Source organism: Schistocerca nitens, chromosome 11 (genome assembly GCF_023898315.1).
Source record: "Schistocerca nitens isolate TAMUIC-IGC-003100 chromosome 11, iqSchNite1.1, whole genome shotgun sequence".
NCBI classification, from domain to species: domain Eukaryota; kingdom Metazoa; phylum Arthropoda; class Insecta; order Orthoptera; family Acrididae; genus Schistocerca; species Schistocerca nitens.
Window position 1 is genome coordinate 160,956,405 of NC_064624.1, and position 26,076 is coordinate 160,982,480.

At 43.9% G+C, this 26,076-nt stretch overlaps 1 protein-coding gene across 1 annotated transcript in view; it reads left to right on the top strand.

Moving 5' to 3' along the window:
- LOC126212740 (uncharacterized) overlaps positions 1 to 26,076 on the top strand; it is a 135,236-nt gene that overhangs the window by 104,276 nt on the left and 4,884 nt on the right. Inside the window, exon 2 of the mRNA XM_049940149.1 lies at positions 20,147 to 22,005. Within this exon, the coding sequence (XP_049796106.1) occupies positions 20,147 to 22,005 (1,859 nt within the window). The remainder of the gene's footprint in view (positions 1 to 20,146; positions 22,006 to 26,076) is intronic.

Consider the following 26,076-nt stretch of genomic DNA (forward strand, 5'->3'; position numbering starts at 1 on the left):
GTTGCAATGTGACAAACCATTATGTTTTCATCATTTCCTTGGGAGTGATTACATTCACATTCCTACGAACACCTATATCGGCCAGGTAGCCATATCTCACCCACTTTCCAGGCATACAAATTAGGTGCGTCGATAAGAGATTCCTATTAGAGATGGGTCGAACTCGTTCATTCCCGTGAACTACTTCATTCATTTCACTCTTTGCCGTGAAGCGTTCAAATGAAGTAGTTCATTCGTGAAGTACGGAAGCCTAGCGAAGTTGCCCAGTTCGCCGCTCAGCCGCTGCTACGCTCGCTTCGCCTCGCTCGTACAATAAAGCTTCGTAATACTTCACAATTTTACCAACAGATGGCGGAACATGCAGTAACGTGCACGCAACGTTTTACGCTCTTACAGCGTCTGAGTTATCTTAAATAGAGCATGGTCGAAGGGGACAAAGGGCGTTTCTGTCTGTGTCCAAGTGTCTGAACAATTTTATCTTCGACTCTACGCCCGTGAACGGCACCTTGTATTTTAAAAAGTGTTTGTCTCCGTTTATATGTCCACCATCTTTTTTCTCTAATTGTCTTCATTTCTATCTTTTGTGTTTCTCTGCGGCCAAAGAGCGGCGTAGTATGCTGCTGCAGGCCTGCCTGTGTACAGGTTTCAAAATGACAATAAAGCGAAAAAAGAGGGGACAAAGGAAAGATAAACAGAGAAGGCTGTCACATATAAAGAAGGTACTACATTTAATCTTGCTCGACGTTTTCTCGTGAAGCGCCCAAAAAAGTCTTTATCTGCCAAATGAAACATTATTTGTTGTATTCATGGACTGAAAAATAGGGCTACCAACGAAATGCAGTCCAATTTTATGTTCCTTTTAAAATTTAATCCAAAATAGAATGAGTATGTTTAACACTGTCACAAAGTCTATATACCTACGTTAAGTAATTATTCAGAAGTTTTCCTGTAGATTTTATTTTTGTTGACAATAATAACCCACTAGATTGAAAACGTAAACTGTCACCTGTAGTCATTGGTACGATTTCAGGTAAAATCCCTCTTTCAGTGTTATTAACAAACCTTTTATTTTCATGTTTGCTGTGCGTGCTCACACAGATAGCCTCTTCGTTTCTATCTTTAATATTCATTTGTCTTCAAGCGCTGCCAACGGTAGGCTACCCGCAGACGCGAAATATAACTGCACAAATAGTCACGGGTAATGTTGTCAGCCCTGCAGGAAGCAGCTGACGCTGCCTTCTCCTCGCCCCTCACCTCACCCGTCCAAACCTATCGTTCCCCACTAACACCGCGCGATTCGTCGACAGGCAGCACAGGGAGGAGTGAAGTGAACGGAGGAGGAGTGACGTGGGTGAGGGAGAGGGGAAGAGAGTGAGTGAACTAGAAAAAAGTGTGGAGTGTGCTATCTGTGAAGAGTTTGAAGTACCAGTTCATTGAAATTGAGTGGTTAGTTCACACTTCACAGGAGTGAAGCGTTCATTTGAACGACTCATTCACGAGCTCCCCATCACTAATTCCTATCATATGACGCACGTACTGCCACTAATGCCATATATGACACACGAGATTTTGCGGTTCCCATTCGATGGCCACTTACTTTCCGTTGTTAACAGAGTAGCTGTGCAGCATCGACTGTCATTATAGGTCCCTTCCTGACACCTCGCTGGTGCAAACGGACGTTACACCACGACACAGACACAAACCACGACACAGACACAAAATTGAGAAAAGCGAGGAGTGAAAAAAAAAAATTACCGCAAGGGAGAGTTGATCATGGCGTCCCCACTTGGTAGTCTAACACCGTAATCATTTAAACACGACGCCATTTATGTACCCGGCTGCTCTATACTGAGCTTCTTATTCTTGGACCGTTCACTGTTTGGATTTTGCTTTTTTTTCCCCACAGTCCAGTACACCTTCTTCCTGTTTCCATGTTTAATCTGTGTTCAGTCTTTGACGGACTGTCCGCAGGGTCCTCTTACCACTAAATTTGAGGGGCGTGCGATGGGGAGTTTCCCTTGTCTATTACGCAGTTATAGACGGAAAATCATCGCGTAGAACAGAAGGAATATCCGGCGTTCCACGTCGAAGTGTTATTGACCCTCTTCTATTGTTCATCTACATAAACGGATCAGACGACAATCTGAGCAGCCCTCTTAGATTGTTTTCAGATGGTGCTGTCATTTGCCGTCTAGTAAAGTCGTTACAAGATCAGAACCAATTGCAAAAAGACTTACACGCCCTATCCGTATGGTACAGAAAGTGGCAGTTGACGCTAAATGAGGAGAAGTGTGAGATCATCCGCATGAATACTAAGTGAAATCCGTTACTTTTCCATTACACGGTATATCACACAAATCTAAAGCCAGTCAGTTGCAGTAAATCCTTAGTGATTCGAATTACAAGCAATTTATATTGTAACTATAATCTAGATTATGTTATGAGGAAGTCAAACCAAAGACTGTGATTTATTGGCAGAACACTTACAAGATGCAATAGATGCTATTAAAGAGACTGCCTACACTACGCCTATCCGTCTTTTTTGTTACAATGTTGCAGCGAAGCGTGGGACCTTTACCATATAGAAATTACAGAGATCATCGAAAAAGTCCAAAGAAGGGAAGCTCGTTTCGCGTTATCACGAAATAGGGCTGAGAGTGTCATGGATATGATATACGAGTTGAGGCAGAAATCATTAAAAAAAATGGCATTTCTCGATTTCTCGTTGCGGTAGGACTTTCTCATAAAATTTCGGTCACGAACTTTCTATTCTGAATGCGAAAATATTTTCTTGGCGGCCACCTACATACGGAGAAAGAACCATTGTAACAAAATGAGAGAAATCAAATCCCACATGAAAAAAGATCAAGTGTCCGTTTCTCCCATGCGCTGTTGGTAGAGAAATGGTATGAAATGCCGGCCGCTGTGGCCGAACGGTTCTAGGCGCTTCAGTATGGAACTGCGCGACCGCTACGGTCGCAGGTTCGAATTCTGCCTTGGCCATGGATGTGTGTGATGTTCTTTGGTTAGTTAGGTTTAAGTAGTTCGAAGATCTAGGGGACTGATGGCCTCAGATGTTAAAGCACATAGTGCTCAGAGCCATTTTTGGTATGAAATGATTCGATGAACACTCTTCATGCACTTACTTGTGACATAAAATATTTTTTTAAATTTAACCAGTTCAATTAATAATTTACGTGATCAAGACTGTTTCAAAGAATTTTACACAAAATGTCATACAGACCACGGTTTTTCGAATAATCTTTTCCAAAATTATTACCTTAATTGTGAATCGCACAGTAGTGATGTAGGTGGAGCTACTTGAGCTAAATAGCAGGTATAAAAGTACGAAACCGGAATTTCCCTGCAGATGGTGCTAGCGGTCAGTTTAAGACCCGTGAGACCGTGGCTGACGACGAATGTCAACACGCAGCAATGCAAGTTCCAAACATCGGTATCTGTTTCAAAGCCCTAAACGTGTCGAGTTTTGTGCCTACGAACTACGATTTGCGGACTGCATTGGTTTTTTGTTATCATTTGAAGAAAACTGCTGCAGAATCCCGCCGAATGCTTCTCGCAGCTTTTGGCGAACATGCCCTTGGAAAAACACAGTTTTTCGAGTGGTTCAAAAAATTCAGAAGTGGTAATTTTGACGTGAGAAACGACGAGCACGGGAAGCTACCGAAAAAGTTCGAAGACAACAAATTGCAGGCCTTATTGGATGAAGATGATACTCCGACTCAACAAGAACTTGTGGAACAGTTGGAGGTGACGTAGAAATCCGCTTCTCTTCCGTTGAAAGCTATGGGAAAGATGCGGAAGGTGCGAAAATGGGTTCCGCATGAACTGAGTGAAAGACAGCAAGCAAATCGAAAGACCACTTGTGAAATGCAGCTCGACGGATACAAAAGAAAGTCGTTTCTGCACGGAATAGTGACAGGTGATGAAAAATGGATGTATTTTGAGAATCCTAAGCGTCGTAAATCATGGGTAAATCCAGGCAAACCATCGACATCCACTGCAAGACCAAATCGCTTTGGAAAGAGGACAATGCTCTGTGTTTGGTGGGATCATAAGGGTGTCATCTATTATGAGCTGCTAAAACCTGGTGAAACCCTTAACACTGATCACTACGAACAGCAAATGATCGATTTAAATCGAGCATTACGTGAAAAAGACCGGAATATAGGAAAGACTACACAAAATCACATTTCTCCATGATAACGCCATATCGTACACAGCACTACGGATCAGCGAAACGATCGAGACGTCCAGTTGGGAAATGGTAGGGCATGCAGCATGTTCTGCAGTCTTCGTTCCATCCGATTATCAGCTTTTTGCATCACTGGGACACGGTCGCGCTGAACAACGCTTCAGTTCGTATGAAAATGTACTAAAATGATTCGCTGACTGGTTCGCTTCAAAAGAAGAACTATTTTTTTTTTTTTTGGCATAGCATTCATAGCCTGCCGGAGAGGTGGGAAAAATGTATAAATAGCAATGACGACTATATTGGATAAAATATTGTTCATCAGCTTCAAACAAAGACGTGTAATTATTGTAACCAAATTCCGGTTTCATACTTCTACACCTGATATGTATTTCTTCTTGTGCAGCTGAAGCCTAATGGCTGGGAGTGGATGGCTGCCATGGTGCATGGTCAAACTGAGTTGTTAGCGTTAGGAATGTAGTACACTACTGGCCATTAAAATTGCTACACCAAGAACAAATGCAGATGATAAACGAGTATTCATTGGACAAATATATTATACTAGAACTGACATGTGATTAAATTTCCACCCAATTTCGGTGCATAGATCCTAAGAAATCAGTACCCAGAACAACCACCTCTGGCCGTAATAACGACCTTGATACGCCTGGGCATTGAGTCAAACAGAGCTCTGATGGCGTGTACAGGTACAGCTGCCCGTGCAGCTTCAACACGATACCACAGTTCACCAAGAGTAGTGACTGGCGTATTGTGACGAGCCAGTTACTCGGCCACCACTGACCAGACCTTTTCAACTGGTGAGAGATCTGGAGAATGTGCTGGCCAGGGCAGCAGTCGTACATTTTCTGTATCCAGAGAGGCCCGTACAGGACCTGCAACATGCGGTCGTGCATTATCCTGCTGAAATGTATGGTTTGGCAGGGATCGAATGAAGGGTAGAGCCACGGGTTGTAACACATCTCAAATATAACGTCCACTGTTCAAAGTTCCGTCAATGCGAACAAGAGGTGACTGAGACGATTAACCAATGGCACCCCATACCATCACGCCTGGTGATACGCCAGTGTGGCGATGACGAATACACGCTCCCAATGTGCGTTCACCGCGATGTCGCCAAACACGGATGCGACCATCATGATGCTGTAAACACAACCCGGATTCATCCGAAAAAATGACGTTTTGCCATTCGTGCACCCAGGTCCGTCGTCGAGTACACCATCGCAGGCGCTCCTGTCTGTGATGCAGTGTCAAGGGTAACCGCAGCCACGGTCTCCGAGCTGATAGTCCGTGCTGCTGCAAACGTCGGCGAACTGTTCGTGGAGATGGTTGTTGTCTTGCAAACGTCCTCATCTGTTGACTCAGGGATCGAGACGTGGCTGCACGATCCTTTACAGCCATGCGGATAAGATGCCTGTCATCTTGACTGCTAGTGATACGAGGCCGTTGGGATCCAGCACGGCGTTCCGTATTACTCTCCTGAACCCACCGATTCCATATTCTGCTAACAGTCATTGGATCTCGACGAACGCGAGCAGCAGTGTCCCGATATGATAAACCGCAATCGCGATAGGCTACAATCCGTCCTTTATCAAAGTCGGAAACGTGATGGTACGCATTTCTCCTCCTTACACGAGGCATCACAACAACGTTTCACGAGGCAACGCCGGTCAACTGCTGTTTGTGTATGAGAAATGGGTTGGAAACTTTCCTCATGTCAGCACGTTGTAGGTGTCGCCACCGGCGCCAACCTTGTGTGAATGCTCTGAAAAGCTAATCATTTGTATATCACAGCATCTTCTTCCCGTCGGTTAAATTTCGCGTCTGTAGCACGACATCTTCGTGGTGTAGCAATTTTAATGGCCAGTAGTGTAATTCACCACCGCAGCCTAGTAGTCATCTGGTGTGTCAAAACGAGAAAGCAATTCGAAGACATTCATACAATATTTTATCAGTCTTGCACCATTTTGTACTGTGAAGGTCTTCTGCTGTGGAGCACGTGATGTTTACAAATGAACCGATTTTCTTTAATGTCTGATAGTTTTCCCTGACTTTAAAAAGCAAATTTGCGTCAATTGTCAGTAGCTTCAGTTTCAAAAGGTTTTTTTAAAATTTGTAACTGTTTTTTGATAATACTTCTTGTTTCTTTTAATTTATAAATTAATGGTGTTTGCAGAATAATAATGTATGATATAAACTTCAGATACAGTACTAAAAAGATTTTCACGATTGTAACAATTCTAAATTTGGATAGTACATTTGTTCCTACGTACACAGCCATTTTGTACCTTGGGAAAGTTTTCACATTTGACAAAACCTTACTTATCCAGAGTAATTTTTGTAAGTTTAGAAAAACGCAATGGCACATGCAAAGTGAATTCTATCATTTCAAAACGGAATAAGAAAATACACTTTAGGACAAAGAAAAAAAAATACACGCCACAGAGGAACCCGTGGATGTCATGTACATGTAACGACAAACAAATGATCACAGTTTCAAAAAAAAGGGGGATCTGTTCAAGAGAAAGAGCTTCACAAATTGAGCAAATAAATAATGAGCTGGTCCAGCTCTTGTCCTTAGGCAAGCAGTTCTTCGGCTTGGCATTGTTTTTTGGCATTGATTGACAGGGGATATTGTGCCAAATTCTGTCCAATTCGAGCTTTAGATCGTCAAAACCCCTAGCCGGTTGTATGGCCCTGCCCGTAATGCTTCAAACGTGCCTTTCTAGCCAAGTAGTGTGTGGCAAGCACGCAGGGGAAACTCTCGGCGTGTGTGGGCAAGCGTTATCTTGCTGGAATAGAAGCCCAGGATGAGTTGACGTGAAGGGCAACGAAACGGGCTATAGAAGATCGTCGACGTACGGCTGCGCTGCCAGGTTGCCGCAGACGACAACCAAAGGTGTCCTGCTATAAAATGATGTGGCACCCCAGACCTTCATTCCTGGCTGTCGGGCCATATGGTTGACGACACTCGGGTTTGTATCCCAGTGCAGTCTGGAGCGTCTCGAGGCACGTCTTCGCTTGCCATCGGGGTTCAATTCCAAGCGGGACTCATCACTGAAGACAATTCTACTCAATCAGTGATGTTAAACTTCTGTCACAGGAATAACTGGTGCCAAAGGTGGAAAGGGTTCTCACATACAGCACTCTCTCTCCCACCGAAACGCTAGCACGCTGAAGTTCAGTCCCAGAGGGGCAGAAAGAGACCAAACGAAGCTCCAAAACGATGCAAGAATATTCGTGAGAGAAGTCTGTCTGCTTAGCTGAGTGGTAACGTACTTGCCTCCCACGATGCGGGCCCGGAGTTGATTCCCTGACAGGTTGGAGATTTTCTCCGCTCTTGGACTGGGTCTTGTATTGTCCTCCTCATCACCGACGCGCAAGTCGCCCAATGTGGCGCCGACTGAAATAAGACTTGCACTCGGCGGCTGAATTTTCCCGGATGGGGCCTCCTGGTCAACAATGCCAGACGCTCATTTCATTTCATTTTTCGTTAAAAAAGCAAATATGTTTAGCTGCATTTTTCTTTTACATAATCCTTCAACATCCTGCTTTCTTCTTCAGGAACACTCCAATAGTGCATTAGTAGGGTAAGTCAGGATGATATGGTCAATCGGGTGAAATGGTTAATTGCTTCAATTCTTTACTGGTTAAACAGATGTCTCTGCATGTCTGCATGCCAACAGTCTCTAATCATCTGTGCAGTGTGCACGTGTTGAAAAGCAGCTCCGTTTTAAAAACCATAAGTACTTTGTACAAAACTGTTTTCGATGCTAAATAATTTTTATATGCTGCATGCATTTGTAGATGTTACTTCAGGCAGCGTAGTCAGCGGGGTATTTTTTGATGTATTCTACCTTCTTATACTGCTTATGTACTACATAACCTAGAAATCGTTGCGTCTAGTGTTTTGAACTTCTTGCCGTGCTGTTCACCGTTTCACCCATAGCAAATGGGAGAAATGGTGACCTCGCACAGGGGTGATACGGTGAAGGACTTTTCTTATGTGTAAAGTGTAAAGCTTTTATTTAGGTACAAGTCATGAAATGTTAGCGTTCCCTATCCCATGCGGGAGTTATATTCTGTTTCATGCGTCTCAATACAAACGTATACAGGGTGTCACAAAAAGGTACGACCAAACTTTCAGGAAACATTCCTCACACACAAAGAAAGAAAATATGTTATGTGGACATGTGTCCGGAAACGCTTACTTTCCATGTTAGAGCTCATTTTATTACTTCTCTTCAAATCACATTAATCATGGAATGGAAACACACAACAACAGAACGTACCAGCGTGACTTCAAACACTTTGTTACAGGAAATGTTCAAAATGTCCTCCGTTAGCGAGGATACATGCATCCACCCTCCGTCGCACGGAATCCCTGATGCGCTGATGCAACCCTGGAGAATGGCGTATTGTATCACAGCCGTCCACAATACGAGCACAAAGAGTCTCTACATTTGGTACCGGGGCTGCGTAGACAAGAGCCCCCATAAATGAAAGTCAAGAGGGTTGAGGTCAGGAGAGCGTGGAGGCCACGGAATTGGTCCGCCTCTACCAATCCATCGGTCACCGAATCTGCTGTTGAGAAGCGTACGAACACTTCGACTGAAATGTGCAGGAGCTCCATCATGCATGAACCATATGTTCTGTCGTACTTGTAAAGGTACATGTTCTAGCAGCACAGGTAGAGTATCCCGTATGAAATCATGATAACGTGCTCCATTAAGCATAGGTGGAGGAACATGGGGCCCAATCAAGACATCACCAACAAGGCCTGCCCAAACGTTCACAGAAAATCTGTGTTGATGACGTGATTGCACAATTGCGTGCGGTTTCTCGTCAGCCCACACATGTTGATTGTGAAAATTTACAATTTGATCACGTTGGAATGAAGCCTCATCCGTAAAGAGAACATTTGCACTGAAATGAGGATTGACACATTGTTGGATGAACCATTCGCAGAAGTGTACCCGTGGAGGCCAATCAGCTGCTGATAGTGCCTGCACACGCTGTACACGGTACGGAAACAACTGGTTCTCCCGTAGCACTCTCCATACAGTGACGTGGTCAAGGTTACCTTGTACAGCACTAACTTCTCTGACGCTGACATTAGGGTTATCGTCAACTGCACGAAGAATTGTCTCGTCCATTGCAGGTGTCCTCGTCGTTCTAGGTCTTCCCCAGTCGCGAGTCATAGGCTGGAATGTTCCGTCTTCCCTAAGACGCCGATCAATTGCTTCGAATGTCTTCGTGTCGGGACACCTTCGTTCTGGAAATCTGTCTCGATACAAACGTACCGCGCCACGGCTATTGCCCCGTGCTAATCCATACATCAAATGGGCATTTGCCAACTCCGCATTTGTAAACATTGCACTGACTGCAAAACCACGTTCGTGATGAACACTAACCTGTTGATGCTACGTACTGATGTGCTTGATGCTAGTACTGTAGAGCAATGAGTCGCATGTCAACATAAGCACCGAAGTCAACATTACCTTCCTTCAATTGGGCCAACTGGCGGTGAATCGAGGAAGTACAGTACATACTGACGAAACTAAAATGAGCTCTAACATGGAAATTAAGCGTTTCCGGACAGATGTCCACATAACATCTTTTCTTTATTTGTGTGTGAGGAGTGTTTTAGCCGGCCGGTGTGGCCATTCGGTTCTAAGCGCTTCAGTTTGGAACCGCGAGACCGCTACCGTCGCAGGTTCGAATCCTGCCTCGGGCATGGATGTGTGTGATGTCCTTAGGTTAGTTGGGTTTAAGTAGTTCTAAGCTCTAGGGGACTGATGACCTCAGAAGTTAAGTCCCATAGTGCTCAGAGCCATTTTTGAGGAATGTTTCCTGAAAGTTTGGCCGTACCTTTTTGTAACACCATATATATATATATATATATATATATATATATATATATATATATATATATATATATATATATATTTTCCGAGTACAGTTTGGTTTGTCAGTGATTAAAAAAGTAAATGTTCTACCTACCGCCATTGTTCCAGGGAAAGATGCCTACATTTTACGAAAGGCAAAAAGGATCCAGCCGTGGTGATTGGGCTGAGGAGCAACTTAATGATGCCGTAAAAGCGGTTCAAAATGGAATGAGCCTGAATAAAGCCTCAAAGGAGTTTCACGTTCCATGGTCAACGCTGAAGAGACGATTAGCAAACGGGTGCTTTACGAAAAAACCTTTGGGTGGGCCGCGTGTATCAACACAAGAATGTGAGAAAAAGTTGGTAAAACATATCGTAAAATTACAAAACTTCGAATTTGCACCGACAAGGACAGAAGTACGTACCACGGAATATAAACTAGCTGAGAAACATAACCAACATCACAAATTTAACCGAGAAAAGGAAATTGGTGGAATGGACTGGCTACATTTATTCATAAAAAGAAATCCGGAACTCTCAATCCGCAAATCGGAAAGAGTTTCACAAGCACGGTCAAGGGGTTTAAGTACGAAAAACGTTTCAGACTATTTTTCATCGCTGCAGAACATCTTGATAGAGCATAACCTTCTTGATAAGCCGGAAAATATATTCAATGTAGATGAGTCCGGACTTCAGCTGAATAATAGACCAGGTTACGTGTTGGCAGCAGAGGGGTCTAAGAGCGTTCCAGCGATAACATCCAGTGAAAAGAGTGAAATCATATCTGTAATCGCTTGCTGCAATGGGTAGAGCATGTTTTTACCCCCAGCTTGTGTTTTGAAGGGACAAAATGAAAAGGCAGAGTACAAGGAGGGTATGCCGCCGGGTGCCACGATTTTCATGTCACAAAAGTCGGCGTACGTAACAACTGCTATTTTTCTTCTGTGGCTAAGGAACGATTTTGCACCGAGGAAGCCTGAGGGAACAGTTGTGCTTATTTTGAATGGACATAGCTCTCATTGCAGCAGCGTGGAGTTTGCAGACGAAAAAAACATAATTTTGCTCTGATTCCAAACAGAAAAATTTGCAGACTAGTGTTGGGAGGACTGCTTACAAAGGCATGGCTACAAGCAGCTACGACAGAGAATGCAATATCGGGGTTCAGAAGCACAGGAATCATCCCGTTTAATCCTCATGTGATCCCCGAATACGCGTTTTTAACATCAGCTCCAGATCAACATCAGGAAAACAACGAACGACATGAAAACAGACCTACTTCACCTCGACCAAGTTGTTCGCACTGACAGGAGATACCTAATCCCTCAGAAGAAGCAACTGTAGATGTAAATAACGATCAAGGACTTGAACACATACGAGCTTCACCACAACTGGGCTGTTCGCAACGGGCGGAAAATCCACAGGAAAACATCCAGTCTTCATCAGAAGCAACAGATATGACCTCGACAGTGGCAACAGAAGAATCTCAAACAACACCTGGCAAAGTCGTGGACCATATTTCGCCGATACCTATCCTAGATAAAGCTGCATCTGCAAGGTAGAAGTCCAGAGCTTTAGCTGACGTTTTGACTTCTCCAGAAAACATCGACAACCTGCGAAACAGAAAACGACAAAGTGAGTAAGTGAAGCGTAGAGCAAATGCTAAAAAGAGGACCAAAGGAGAAACCGTAACCAAAGGATAAACCGTAACCAAGGAGACTACCAAAGGAATTATCAAAAAGAAGCAGCCTAAGAAACGAAATCCGACTCGTCGCTGGATATCCAATTGCAAGACGATGATGACGACGCGGATGACGAAGAGTGTTCTTGTGTAGGGTGCGGTGAACTGTACGGTTGCACTAAAAAAGATGTGGATTGGATCAAATGTATTTGCTGCCAACGTTGGCTGCATGAAGACTGTTCAAATTATGAGTCTATGTGTGACGTATGTGGCAAAAAGCAGGGGAAATAAGTTCACCATTTCACTCAAAGGGCATTCGCCATTTCACATGGGTGAAACTGATAAAAATAAGGTTTTTTTAAACTTTTGTAGTGCCTTAAAGAGGATGTGCTACTGTTAATGTGTTAGTTATGTATTTTGTGAAGGGAAAGTGTTTTTATTTTGTTTAAATAAACAATTTCTTGTCTTCTACGAGGCCAAAATTCTTTGTTCACTGCACCCTGATTTACCCAACAGCAAGAGCTAAATCGTAAATCTGAACAAATATAATGAAATTTTTTGTAGTTATAAATGTGAACAGACTTACATTAACTTTTTTCTTTCTCGTGTTTTGCAGTCTTATTAACTACCTGTTTATAATCAGTAATCTCAAGGAAACTGATGTCTAAAAACGAGTGTCAAGTTGGAGTCCCCCCCCCCCCCTCCGGTTGCTGTCATCGAAATAATTATTTAGAAAAACGGTGAACGAAGCTCGTTAACCCAAAGTGCAACTAAGGAAAATACGGTGGCTATTTTTTTCTCTCGAGGTGCGATCGGTCGACCAATTAAAACGACCGTGAAAATCCCATGAAGCTTTGTACTTGTAGGTTCCGCAGTGCCTCTAGTATATCTGTGGATAGTGTCATGCCGCACATGTTAATTCTGAGCGCACAGTGAGCACGTGAAGGTGGTTAGAACAATAGTGTGTACCGCCAAGTGCGAAAGTCCGTACGGTCATTCGATTTCTTCAAGCCGAAAGATGCAGTGCAGAAGAAATTCAACGATGAGTGGGTAATGTGTACGGCGAAACTTTCACGAGCGACAGCAAAGTGTGGCAATGGCGCAGAAACTTTCAAGCAGTCAGAGAAGGAACCTAGTGTCAGCCGATGATCTTGTTCAGCGACTGGATCGGGCGATTGGAGAAAATCGCCAGTTCACAATTTCTGTGTTGACTGATTCGTCTTCCGAAACGTCAAGGTCAGCTCTCCATGCCATCGTGAGTTGGAAACTTCAGCACTGTTAGCCTCTGTGCCAGATGAGTTCTCAAGGTGCTGTCCGACCAACACAGGCCACAGCGAATTGGCACCGCCGTACCGCCTTTCCAGCTCCACACTGATAAAGGGGCAGATTTTTTGAACGTTATTATCACAGCACACGAGACGTGGTTCATTTTGAAAAAGAAAACACCAAAGAAAAGTCCAAGCAGTGGATGCATTCTCATTCCCTGGGTAAACGAAAGAAGTGCAAACAAACTTTCCCCGTAAGAAAGTGCGCGGCTATTGTGTTCTGGGACCGAAAAGTAACCCCCTTGGTGGAATTCGTGCTGCGTGACACGACCGTGACTGCAGCCTCATACGTGTGTGATGCATCAATATCTCTGAAGGGCAGTTCAGAACAAACGAAGAGGAATGTCGCCATCAGGCTTTGTCCTTCTTCCTGTCAGTTTTAAGTTCAAATAAAAAACGAATGGATCATAATAAACGTAGTTTTCTGTTAAGGGCAACCGCAGCTGAAGTAATCCATGTCTCTGAAATAATCCACATTCAGCTGTATACGAACTTTTGCAGAAACACGATCGGTTTCGTGATTTCAAATCACATCTTCAGGTGCAAATCTACAAGATAGGAAACGTACACCTGTTATGGAGTCGCCAGAATCATGTAAGTGGCTACTTAAAGTACGACTCTGGTGTTCTCAGAATATAATACCAAAGCCTCTGCCAGTCTGCGCCACATACCTGGCTGGATAAATGTTGCAACGGATGCAATATACACCAGTACCGTCGTATTTTTCACAGGCAGAGGTCAAATGGTAATGAAATCACACTACAGAGGATGGACGAAGGGAAAGACCAGTTCATTTGTTACCATGGAATACCATATTGCCGGCCGAGGTGGCCGAGCGGTTCTAGGCGCTACAGTCTGGAACCGCGCGACCGCTACTGTCGCAGGTTCGAATCCTGCCTCGGGCATGGATGTGTGTGATGTCCTTAGGTTAGTTAGGTTTTAGTAGTTAAGTTCTAGGGGGCTGATGACCTCAGATGTTAAGTCCCATAGTGCTCAGAGCCATTTGAACCATTTTTTTTTGTGAAAAACGCCATATAGGAAAAAATGGAAATGAGCGTCTGGCGTCATTGGCCGGGAGGCCCCTTACGGGGCAGGTCCGGCCGCCTTGGTGCAGGTGTTATTACATGCGACGCCACATTGGGTGACCTACACTCCGGATGGGGATGAAATGATGATGAAGACAACACAACAACCAGTCCCTGAGTGGAGAAAATCCACGACCCAGCCAGGAATCGAACCCGGGCCCGTAGGACGGCAATCCATCACTCTGACCACTCAGCTATCGGGGCGGACGCCATACAGGAGATGAACAGCAAGTGGAGGGCCAAGTACACAATCTGCTAGTGATGTGGTGCCTTCTGATGAAGCCATGCGGGACTCAGAGCAGACAAGTCCCATAATAAAAACAAGTAGGGGTATTTGTATGTGTATACGCTACAAGCTTGCTTAGATATTTACGTTTCTGTAAATTCCCTGAGTAATGAAATTCTTTAGTCATTATTCTTATCCCTTATGTTATATGAATACGCATTAAAAGTTATGTGGACAGATCAACGTAATTCGTATAAGTGGGACAAAATGTTGTATTAACGGGTTATTCGGAAAGTAAGGAACGATCGGTCGCGAAATGGAAATCACAGTGTAAATCCGATGAAGTTTAGCACGGGTGTGTTGGGCAGTGTCTCTAGTATGCAAGTCGATCGCGTTACGTCGTTCTTTTTAGTTCTGAGCACACAGGGAGCACATAAAGATACCTAGAACAACAGTGTCTCAACAGTGTCTCCTGCCAAGTATGAGGACCTGGTGATAAATTTCGCCTGAAGCTATGCAGCCTGCTTTACATAACTGTCGTGCGGTTTCTTCTTCAAGACAATACTCAGCCACATATTCTGCAGGGGCAATGAAGATGCTTCTGCATCGTTTTCGGTCGGAAATGTTTGATTACCCACAATACAGCCCGTAATTGTCTCCCACTGGGTTTCATCTCTGCTCAAACGAACCGCTGGCTATGAAGACAATATTTTGGCACAGACAACGAGCTGTAGGCCAGCGAAGAGAATTGGCGGAAAGCGCGAGGGTATTGGAAAGTTGGTACAACGCTACGACAAACGTCTAAGTCGGATCGGCGACTATGGAGATAAGTAGCTGGAAGGTGTAGCAAACTGTTGCAAATAAAACAGTTTTGATTTTCACTGTGGTTTCCATTTCGCGACGTATCGTTCCTTACTTTCCGAATAGCCCTCGTACATTGTTGTGGGCCTTTCCAAACTTGATATTAGTGAGAGGCAAAGTGATGTGACACCTTGAGAGGCCGAGGGGTGATATTGCTAAGTAGGCTACTGCTAAAAACATTACTGAGCGCAACATTCTGTATTTAATTCACTGATATTGTACTTATAGCTTCTCTAATAACCACTGCATATTATAATTGCTGTAGACAACACAACAAATGAACATACCACTTCAAATTTAATAAAAACTTTGAAGCTCGTTTGGAGACCGGGAAACCATACTTACCCAAGTGACTTTTTTCTATTAGATCTTTTCGTATGGATCGTGGGAGAAAATATAAATTTTCATGCCGCATTGAAGCCATGTGTAGAAATCATCATATTCTGTAAGAACGTCTCAATCTCCTACTTTATAATTGATCTTATTATGAAAAATACATCCTACCACACTGATCCAAACGAAAAATCACACTTGGATAGTTATGGCTATAAGTTGTGGCTACAAGCTATGACTCTCATTTAGTATAAAAGCTGAAGATCCAAGTGTAAAATATTGTAATTTTGACTTATATTTGGCAGGTCGTGTAACTTGTTACATTAAAGTCAAATTCGGTGCAAAAGAATAGGACATACATCTTCGCACCTCAGCTATGGATGGACCTCAAGCGTGGCTGTCCGCAGCGTAAACCTTTCATAGTTCGAGACATGACTGACAGGTTCCTGGATTTTGAAAGTCTATCAGATCGCTACAAAGACTACCAGACTGTTTTCGGAGATGGCACAAAGATATCACAAATGCGAAAAATAAAATTCTTCAGGGGCTCTATTCTTAAGCATCACAATATGATTATATAGAAAGGTATAAGGCGATTGACCTCAGCACTAATGAAACAGATTTATAGTCATTTCTGCTAAACTTCCGAAATTACATACCTGCACAGGCTAGGGCGGCAAAGGCAATACAACACAAAAACATGCAAGACATACAAGAAATTCTTAAATTTGATCCACCAGTTCACCATCGTTTCTACCTGTCATTTCCGCACATACCCAGACGAGGAATGGGCAATGAGGCCTAGGATCATGAAAGCATGCTACCCTCTGCGTTTGTAGGTGATTAAGTTTGATTGCCTCCTTAGATCTTCAGTATGTAATTTCATTATTTGTGTGTACCAAAGTGATCCAAGTGATCTGTTTAATACAGGAATAAAAAATTTGTATCTTCTAATAAAAACATTTCAATAAAACATTGTTTGCTTCTTGTAAAATAAACACATCAAAAAAAGATTTGCATCACCCCAGTTCCCAGAATTCCTGAAGGTAGACGTTCACTGTGGATATTGTATCACAGACACAGTCCCTTTGACTGTTCATAGATGTCACTAAACCCACCCAAAGATGTTAACAAGCATGCATGAGCAGCGCCTATTAGACGGAGGGGGTCCGACAACCGATCAGTTCCAGTCATTCCACCAGGAAGGAGGTACACGGCTCGTGTTGTCTGTGGGAGGTACATGGTTGGTGTGCCTAGACGGTCAATACAGCGGTTCGATCGTGTCTGCATTGTTACTTTATACCAGGAAGGGCTCTCAACAAGGGAAGTGTCCAGGTGTCTCGAAGTGAAACAAAGCGACGTTTTTTGGACATAGAGGAGATACAGAAGTCAGGAACTGTCGAGAGTTCCAGAACTTGTATAGAAAATTGGAATAGGGATCAACATAAACATCATTTCTACCCTTTTTATTGCTCATGGAAACCCCACATTGCATGTTGTACCACCATACAGGGAGACCTTCAGAGGCGGTAGTCCAGATTGCTGTACACACCGGTACCTCGTGCACATCCTCTTGCATTGATGCATGCCTGTATTAGTCGTGGCATACTATCCACAAGCTCATCAAGACACTGTTGGTCCAGATTGTCCCACTCCTCAACGGCGATTCGGCGTAGATCCCTCAGAGTGGTTGGGGGGTCACGTCGTCCATAAACAGCCCTTTTCAAACTAACCCTGGCATGTGCGATAGGGTTCTTGTCTGGATAACATGCTGGCCACTCTAGTCGAGCGATATCATTATCCTGAAGGAAGTCATTCACCAGATGGGCACGATAGGAGCACGAATTGTCGTCCATGAAGACGGATGCCTCGCCAAGTGCCTAGAACCGCTTGGCCACAGTGGCCGGAGACAACCCAGTCAGGCTGAACATCTTAGACACACTGTCCAGCAAGTGCAGAAAGTGGAGGTTACCTGCTGTTCTGGGGTGGCATTATGTGGGGCCGACATACGCTGCTGGTGGTCATGGAAGGCTCCACAACGGCTCAGGCCGCCCAAGTGCTACTACTGCAGTGGATGACCGCTACCTACGGATTATGGCTCGGAGGAACCCTGACAGCAACGCCACCACATTGAATAATGCTTTTTGTGCAGCCACAGGACGCCGTGTTACGTCTCAAACTGTGCGCAATATGCTGCATGATGCGCAACTCCCGACGTCCATGGCGAGGTCCATCTTTGCAACCATGACACCATGCAGCGAAGTACAGATGGCCCCAACAACATCCCGAATGCACCACTCAAGATTGGCATCACGTTATCTTCACTGATGAGTGTTGCATATACCTTCAACCAGACAATCGTCGGAGACGTGTTTGGAGGCAATCCAGTCAGGTTCAAAATGGCTCTGAGCACTATGGGACTTAACATCAGAGGTCATCAGTCCCATAGAACTTAGAACTACTTAAACCTCAGTAACCTAAGGACGTCACAACCATCCATGCCCGAGGCAGGATTCGAACCTGCGACCGCAGCAGTCGCGCGGTTCTGGACTTAAGTGCCTAAAACCGCTCGGCCACAGTGGCCGGCGACAACGCAGTCAGGCTGAACATCTTAGACACACTGTCCAGCAAGTGCAGAAAGTGGAGGTTACATGCTGTTCTGGGGTGGCATTATGTGGGGCCAACGTACGCTGCTGGTGGTCATGGAAGGCTCCACAATGGCTGCATGATACATGAATGACATCCTCCGACCAATACTGCAACCATATCGGTAGCATATTGGCGAGGCATTCGTCTTCATGGACGACAATTCGCGCTCCTATCGTGCACATCTGGTGAATGACTTCCTTCAAGATAATGATATCGCTCGACTAGAGTGGCCAGCATGTTATCCAGACAAGAACCCTATCGACATGCCTGGGATAGTTTGAAAAGGGCTGTTTATGGACGACGTGACCCCCCCAACCACTCTGAGGGATCTACGCCGAATCGCCGTTGAGGAGTGGGACAATCTGGACCAACAGTGTCTTGATGAACTTGTGGATAGTATGCCACGACTAATACAGGCATGCATCGATGCAAGAGGATGTGCACAAGGTACCGGTGTGTACAGCAATCTGGACTACCGCTTCTGAAGGTCTCCCTGTATGGTGGTACAAAATGCAATGTGGTGTTTCCATGAGCAATAAAAAGGGCAGAAATGATGTTTATGTTGATCCCTATTCCAATTTTCTATACAAGTTCTGGAACTTCTCGCGTCCGTCGGCCGTCGTAATTTAATATATATTGTTATGGTTATTATTATTTTTTTGATTGTTGCCGACTTACGTGGTGGGCCTTAATAAAAATGATATTTCATTTAATTTTGATTTTACGATTAAATGCTTTCCTGAAGTTCTCCTTTTTAACAATATTAATTTCAAATTATTTGTTACGTTAATGAATGTTAGACTCGCTGAATCTTAAAACATGAGCATATAAATTGTACAATGTAATAAAATTTCCATATTAATTTCCTCGGCTAGTCAGTTCACCTTAAAGCATAAGATCTTTAGTTACTAATTACAACTGCGGCCCACACACGCGCGAGAGTATTTTTCTTACCTCCGTTAACCATTGTATTGTAGTCAGAGTCCTGGCTCTGGGTCTCGGCTATGGTACTGAAAATAAGAATCTTAAAGCTAAGTATTTTCTGCAACGTCGGGCGGCTGTGGAGAAAATTTAATACTATGTTAATAGCGGGCGAGTTTTCCTCTTCCGCTAATTTTTCATACGTTAATATCGCCAGGTAATGGCGTCGTTGGCTGCATCGGCCGCTGCGATTGTTGAACTGTAAATTACGTGAATGCAGGTTAATTCTAGGAAGGCGGACATGAAATCGGGATCACCTCTTACAAATTAAAAGTGCACAATAATATTAAATCAGTATATTATATGCTTAACTCATACAAATATGCTTACATTTGCCAGCACTCGCAAGATGTCCCTCTATACACAATAAAGACAAGGGAAGACCAGACGACTAAAAAAATTAACAAAAGAGCGTATCTTGTCGTCTCTTTAGATCATTTTGTCATAAATTATTTCTTTGCATTTGAAACTTGGACAGAGAGATTATTACTTTACGGCTACATGATAAAAATCTCTTACAAATTATGAATGTCTTCTTTATAAATATTGTTTTTAAGTCTTTTCGTAATATGGCACTGGGGACGCTATAAACTCTCGTAACTGAAGTGATGTGAAACATTTTTTGGTGTGTGTATTAGTCAACATTTCAGTAAAGATTAATCCATAAAAATGATCCACTTCCTTAAAATAAACACAAATGAGTTTTCTATTTTTGTCCAAATGATGGGAATGCCACTTGAGTTAGTATGGTTCTACAGTCGCCATTTTCTCAGAATCGTGATTTTGTCACTTACACCCTTTTGTTTTTAATCCCCTCAGTTAAGTGAACTGTTTACACGTAGAAACTTCCACAAGTCACAGTGTTTTTGGCAACACCACGTTATGCTTCCAGGTGGCAGTGTGCTTCATCCTGTATCCTTGGCCAGTGACGCGGACTGTCGCAACCGGCAGTAGACCCCAGCCGTCTCTCCGCTGCGTCGTGGAGGCTGTCTTGAACAGATCACCGCTCGTCAACGGCCCTCTCCTCGTCGTCACGATGCCTGGAACATCCTCACCCCATCCTGAAGACAGGTGGCGCTTGGCACCACCACTACCCGAGATTACCATCAGAAGCCTTCAGACAGTCGCCCTGAAGCTGTTGCAGCCGCCCGTGATAAACTTCCAGCCATATAGTGGCAGGACAGGGGAGCTACATGTGACTGTCAGAGGGCTGCTCTTGGTAATAGATGATGCTGTTGCGACAAGAGAGACACTGCAGCTGCTACTGCAACAAGCGAATAACTTTGCAAAGTGGAATCCTCGATCGCTGTGCCTAGTATTCTTCCTCACAGTCGACACCCAATACCAAAGTAAAGTGGCTGAAATGTTTCGAGAATTCGACAGTCGGAACATGATAAACTGCACAATCGTCGTGATACGATTGTCTGGGCAGGCCCTAGCTACGATGAACAGTGTGACTCTGTACACTTGGTTTCCGTACGATTCTTCTGGGAGGTGTAGGAGTGCCGAAATACAGTTATCAGTACTGGACGAATGGGATTTGCAGCGACGCCGTTTCGGGAAGAGTTCGAGCCTGTTTCCTGAGAAGGTGCCCCGGCAATTTGACCTGTGTCATCTAACGGCAGCTACGTACCGTTTTCCACCGTTCGTCATGGTCACCAACGAAAACGCAACAGGAGACCGAGATTTAGCCGGATACGACATTTTCACAATAGAACTGGTAGCAGCAATGCTAAATGTGTCTTTGAATATAACAACTGCAGGGCCTGACAGTTACTACTTGCTGACGGAACTTGTCCAAAATGGAGAGGTAGACATAGCTTTCGGAGGATTTCACGAGACTGTACTGTCTGTAGGTGAAGTCGAAGTAACGGCATCTTACCTTCGAGATTCTGTGACGATGTTTGTCCCACTGGCCAGTAACGTCCCTGCATGGACAAGCTCTTTCTTTATAATTCCACCACTTCTCTTTGTAACCATTATTGGGTTACAATTTCTGCTTTCAGCTATCTCCACACTGTTTTCGCACAAGAATGAAATATCTAACTATAAGAGGTTTTGCCACACTTATGTCAATTTCTGCAGTATCGTCTTCTCGGTACCAGTAAGAGAACCTGTGACGCTTACAGCCAGGACGATTTTCGCCTCGTGGGTGCTTTTCTCGCAGGTGATCGGCTACGTCAACCAGTCTATACTCACCAGCAGAATGACACGACCGAATTACGAGAAACAAATTACGACTATGGAAGAATTTTATTCCTCTGACCTCGTTTGTAGAACGACGAATTATTATATGAGATTCGCCCCCAGGAAGTGTGCAGAACGCCCTTCGCTCGAGTCGTCTTTCGACCACATGGTCCGTTCGGGGAAGACGGGTGTCCTCGGACCCCGAATATACCTCACCTATACGAGTCTAGCAAAGTACGGCGGAAAAACGGGGCTACATTCTGCTGTCCCTCTTTTAGAAGACGTGTTCGCATACAACGTGGTCATGGTCGTTCCCACAGGCAGCCCCTTGTTGCCCCTTCTGAACAACGCCATACTGCGCGTTAGCGAGGCGGCGCTGGTCTCCCCCCTGCTGTACAGGCGTTCACGCAGTGTCCTCATGAGCCTCGAAAGGCGCCGTAGGAGCGGAGAACAGGAGCACAACACCTTCATTTCCTTTCAACCTTTCAAGTCTATGCTAACTGCTCTCGCAGTTGCTCTCTCCTTTTGTAGTGTGGTACTTCTAGCAGAGCTGTTCTACAACAGGTACACTCAAATGAGGTCGAGGAGCACGGCGATGAGGACTTTAAACGTTTAGAAGATGTTACTGAACCGCCGCTTTCAGTCGACATGTTCTACTGATGAGACGTTAACTTGCAATCCACAGCAAATACGTCCAAGCAGTCAAACAAGTGGCAGACCTAACAGGAATAACCTGGAAGGAGGTGTCTACGACTTGAAATCCAGGAGGGTAGCTTGATGTGGTTCTTCTTGACCCCTGGATAAACCAGACCAATTCAAAACGAACCACACTTTTAGCAATTGACTGTAGATCATTGCAGGGTAAGATTAGATTAGACTAGATTAGTTTTTCGTTCCATAGATCTGTGCTGAGGAGATCCTCGTGGATGTGGAACATGTAATTTTTTTTTACAGCTGAAATAAAAATACTAATAGTATGAATATATACAATACATCATTTGTTTCTATTACAAATTTGTCAATGGAGTAGGAGTTGGCCAATAGTAAGTCTTTCAGGCTGCTTTTAAACTGTTGTTTATTTGTAACTAAATTTTTTGTTTGCTGGCAAATTATTGAAGATGAGTGTTCCTGAGTAGTGGACCCCTTTTTGAACTAAAGTAAGTGCTCTTAAGTCCTTGTGCAGATCATTATTGTTCCTGGTATTGTATGTATGAACTGAGCTGTTTGTTGGAACAAAGAGATATATTATTTAGGACAAATTTCATTAAGGAGTAAATATACTGAGAGGCAGTAATTAGTATACTCAGTTCTTTGAAGAGGTTTCTACAAGACGTCTGTGAATTTACTCCACAAATAATACGTATTACATGCTTTTGGACTCTGAAAACTTTTGACTTGAAGAGTTAACCCAAAATATTATACCATGTGACATTATGGAATGAAAGTATGCAAGCTTTTTCACTTTTATGTCGCCTATGTCTGCTAACACTTGAATTGCAAATACAGACTTGTTAAGGCGTTTCTGCAGTTCTGTGGTGTGCTCCTCCCAACTGAATTTATTATCAAGTTGTAATCCCAGGAATTTAAGACTGTCAACCTCTTCTATCTGCTCTTCTTCATACTTTATGCATATGCTGGGTGGAAAGCTCTTACGGGTTCTCAATTGCATATAGTGAGTCTTTTCGAAGTTTAATGTCAGTGAGTTGGCTTTAAACCATTTACTGATATCCATGAAAATATCATTAGCAGATCTTTCTAGAACTACACTCGACATACTATTTATTGCAATACTTGTGTCATCTGCAAAGAAAACGAACTCTGCTTCTGGCAGTGTAACTGATGAGAGATCATTAATGTACACAAGAAAAAGCAATGGCCCTAAGGTGGATCCCTGTGGGACACCACATGTAATTTCTTCCCCTTCTGATGATGACTTAATTCACTAGTCCCTTGCACTGACACCCTTTGTTTCCTGTTAGCAAGGTATGACTTGAACCATTTTGCAGCACTGCCCATGACACCACAGAATTCTAATTTATTTAAAAGGATGTTGTGGTTCACACAATTAAATGCCTTTGACAAATCACAGAAAATACCTGCTGCTTGTAACTTGTTATTTAATGAAGTACATTTACACTGTAGGTGCAAATAGCCTTCTCGATATCGGAACCCTTCAGAAATCCAAACTGTGTTCTTGATAATATGTTATTTGTGGTCAGATGGTTGAGCAGCTGCCTGTACATTACTTTTTCTAAAATTTTTGAGAATGCTGGCAAAAGTGAAATCGGTCAGTAGTTTGATGGTATCTCTTTACCCCTTTCTTGAATAGAGGCTTAACATCTGCATATTTTAGCCAGTCAGGAAATGTCCCAGTTACAATTGACTGGTTACACAAGTAACTTAGAATTGTACTAAACTCACAAGAACATGCCTTAATTAACTTTGTTTATATTTCATCGTACCCACTAGAATGCTTTGTTTTTAAAGATTTTATTATGGAAGTTATTTCTTTAGGTAAAGTGAGTGACATATTCATGTACCTGAAGCTATTTGTAAGACCTCACCTCATCTCAGAAACTGGTTCAATGATTCATTTACAAGAAAATCTCCAAGCCGCTCAGTTGTAAAATGATAATAACTACCTGTAGCTCACGACTGTGCTTGCATATCAGCACTTTTTAGCTGTCGTATCTGCGATAACATCTGCTGCCCTCTTGTGTCTGCCTGTTTGGGTAATCATGGCTTGTGATGTATGTCGTACCCCTCCCCCTCCTGTCTGAATGCGCAATACCACAGCATGTGCAGTGTCACTGGCGAGCAATGCATACAGAGGGGCGTGGGCAGGAGTGCTCATCTGTGCATCACGCTACTGGAGTAGCTATAAAATATACACAGTGGATATTACATAGCAAATTTAGTACCTTTTCTTAACATGTTATACGTTCACTGATGCAAAAACAGATGTTTCATTCCCTACTTCCTCTTTTAGAGGTCGACATTTTTTTTTTCGTTGCGGCTGGAAAATGAAGACCTACTATTCAGCTTCGATGTCACATCCTTATTCACACGAGTACCAATGGAAGACTCCCTGGCTTTACTCGAAGAACACTCTGAGGAGGATATCAGGCTCTTTCGCCATGTTCTAACCACCACCTATTTCAAATGTGGTGGGAAGTTCTACAAACAAATAGATGGTGTAGCTATGGGCTCCTGCCTAGCACCAGGCATAGCCGACCTATACGTGGAGCACTTCGAAAATCTAGCACTGGACACTGCTAAACACAAGCCAAAAGCCTTCTACAGGTACATTGACGATACCTTTGTAGAATGAGATTTTCACTCTGCAGCGGAGTGTGCGCTGATATGAAACTTCCTGGCAGATTAAAACTGTGTGCCGGACCGAGACTCGAACTCGGGACCTTTGCCTTTCGCGGGCAAGTGCTCTACCAACTGAGCTACCGAAGCACGACTCACGCCCGGTACTCACAGCTTTACTTCTGCCAGTACTTCGTCTCCTACCTTCCAAACTTTACAGAAGCTCTCCTGCGAACCTTGCAGAACTAGCACTCCTGAAAGAAAGGATATTGCGGAGACATGGCTTAGCCACAGCCTGGGGGATGTTTCCAGAATGAGATTTCCACTCTGCAGCGGAGTGTGCGCTGATATTTCAGGAGTGTTAGTTCTGCATGGTTCGCAGGAGAGCTTCTGTAAAGTTTGGAAGGTGGGAGACGAGATACTGGCAGAATTAAAGCTGGGAGGACGGGGCGTGAGTCGTGCTTGGGTAGCTCATTTGGTAGAGCACTTGCCCGCGAAAGGCAAAGGTCCTGAGTTCGAGTCTCGGTCGGGCACACAGTTTTAATCTGCCAGGAAGTTTCATATCAGCGCACACTCTGCTGCAGAGTGAAAATCTCATTCTGGAAACATCCCCCAGGCTGTGGCTAAGCCATGTCTCTGCAATATCCTTTCTTTCAGGAGTGCTAGTTCTGCATGGTTCGCAGGAGAGCTTCTGTAAAGTTTGGAAGGTGGGAGACGAGATACTGGCAGAATTAAAGCTGTGAGGACCGGGCGTGAGTCGTGCTTCGGTAGCTCAGTTGGTAGAGCACTTGCCCGCGAAAGGCAAAGGTCCCGAGTTCGAGTCTCGGTCGGGCACACAGTTTTAATCTGCCAGGAAGTTTGATACCTTTGTAGTTTGGCCACATGGCAGGGACAAACTGCTAGAGTTCCATCAACACCTTAACAGCATACATGGAAATATAAAATTTACCATGGAGATAGAAGAGAACAGAAGCTTACCCTTTCTGGATGTCCTGATCACAAGAAACATGGACGGCACGCTGGGACACGTAGTGTATAGGAAGAAAACACACACGGACCTACATCCTAACGCCAATAGCTGCCACCACCCTGTGCAATGCAATGCTATACTCAACACCTTAGTGCACAGGGGCAGGTCCATCTGCGATAAGGAAAGTTTGCCAGGAGAATTGCAACACCTAAAGGACACTTTCAAGAAAAATGGATACAGTGAGACACAAATAAGGAGAGCTCTGAAGACCGACCACAAGAAGAGAGACCGGATTCTCCCTTGGGGTTGAAGCTATCTCCATACCAACTCTGATTGAAATCAGTTCAGAG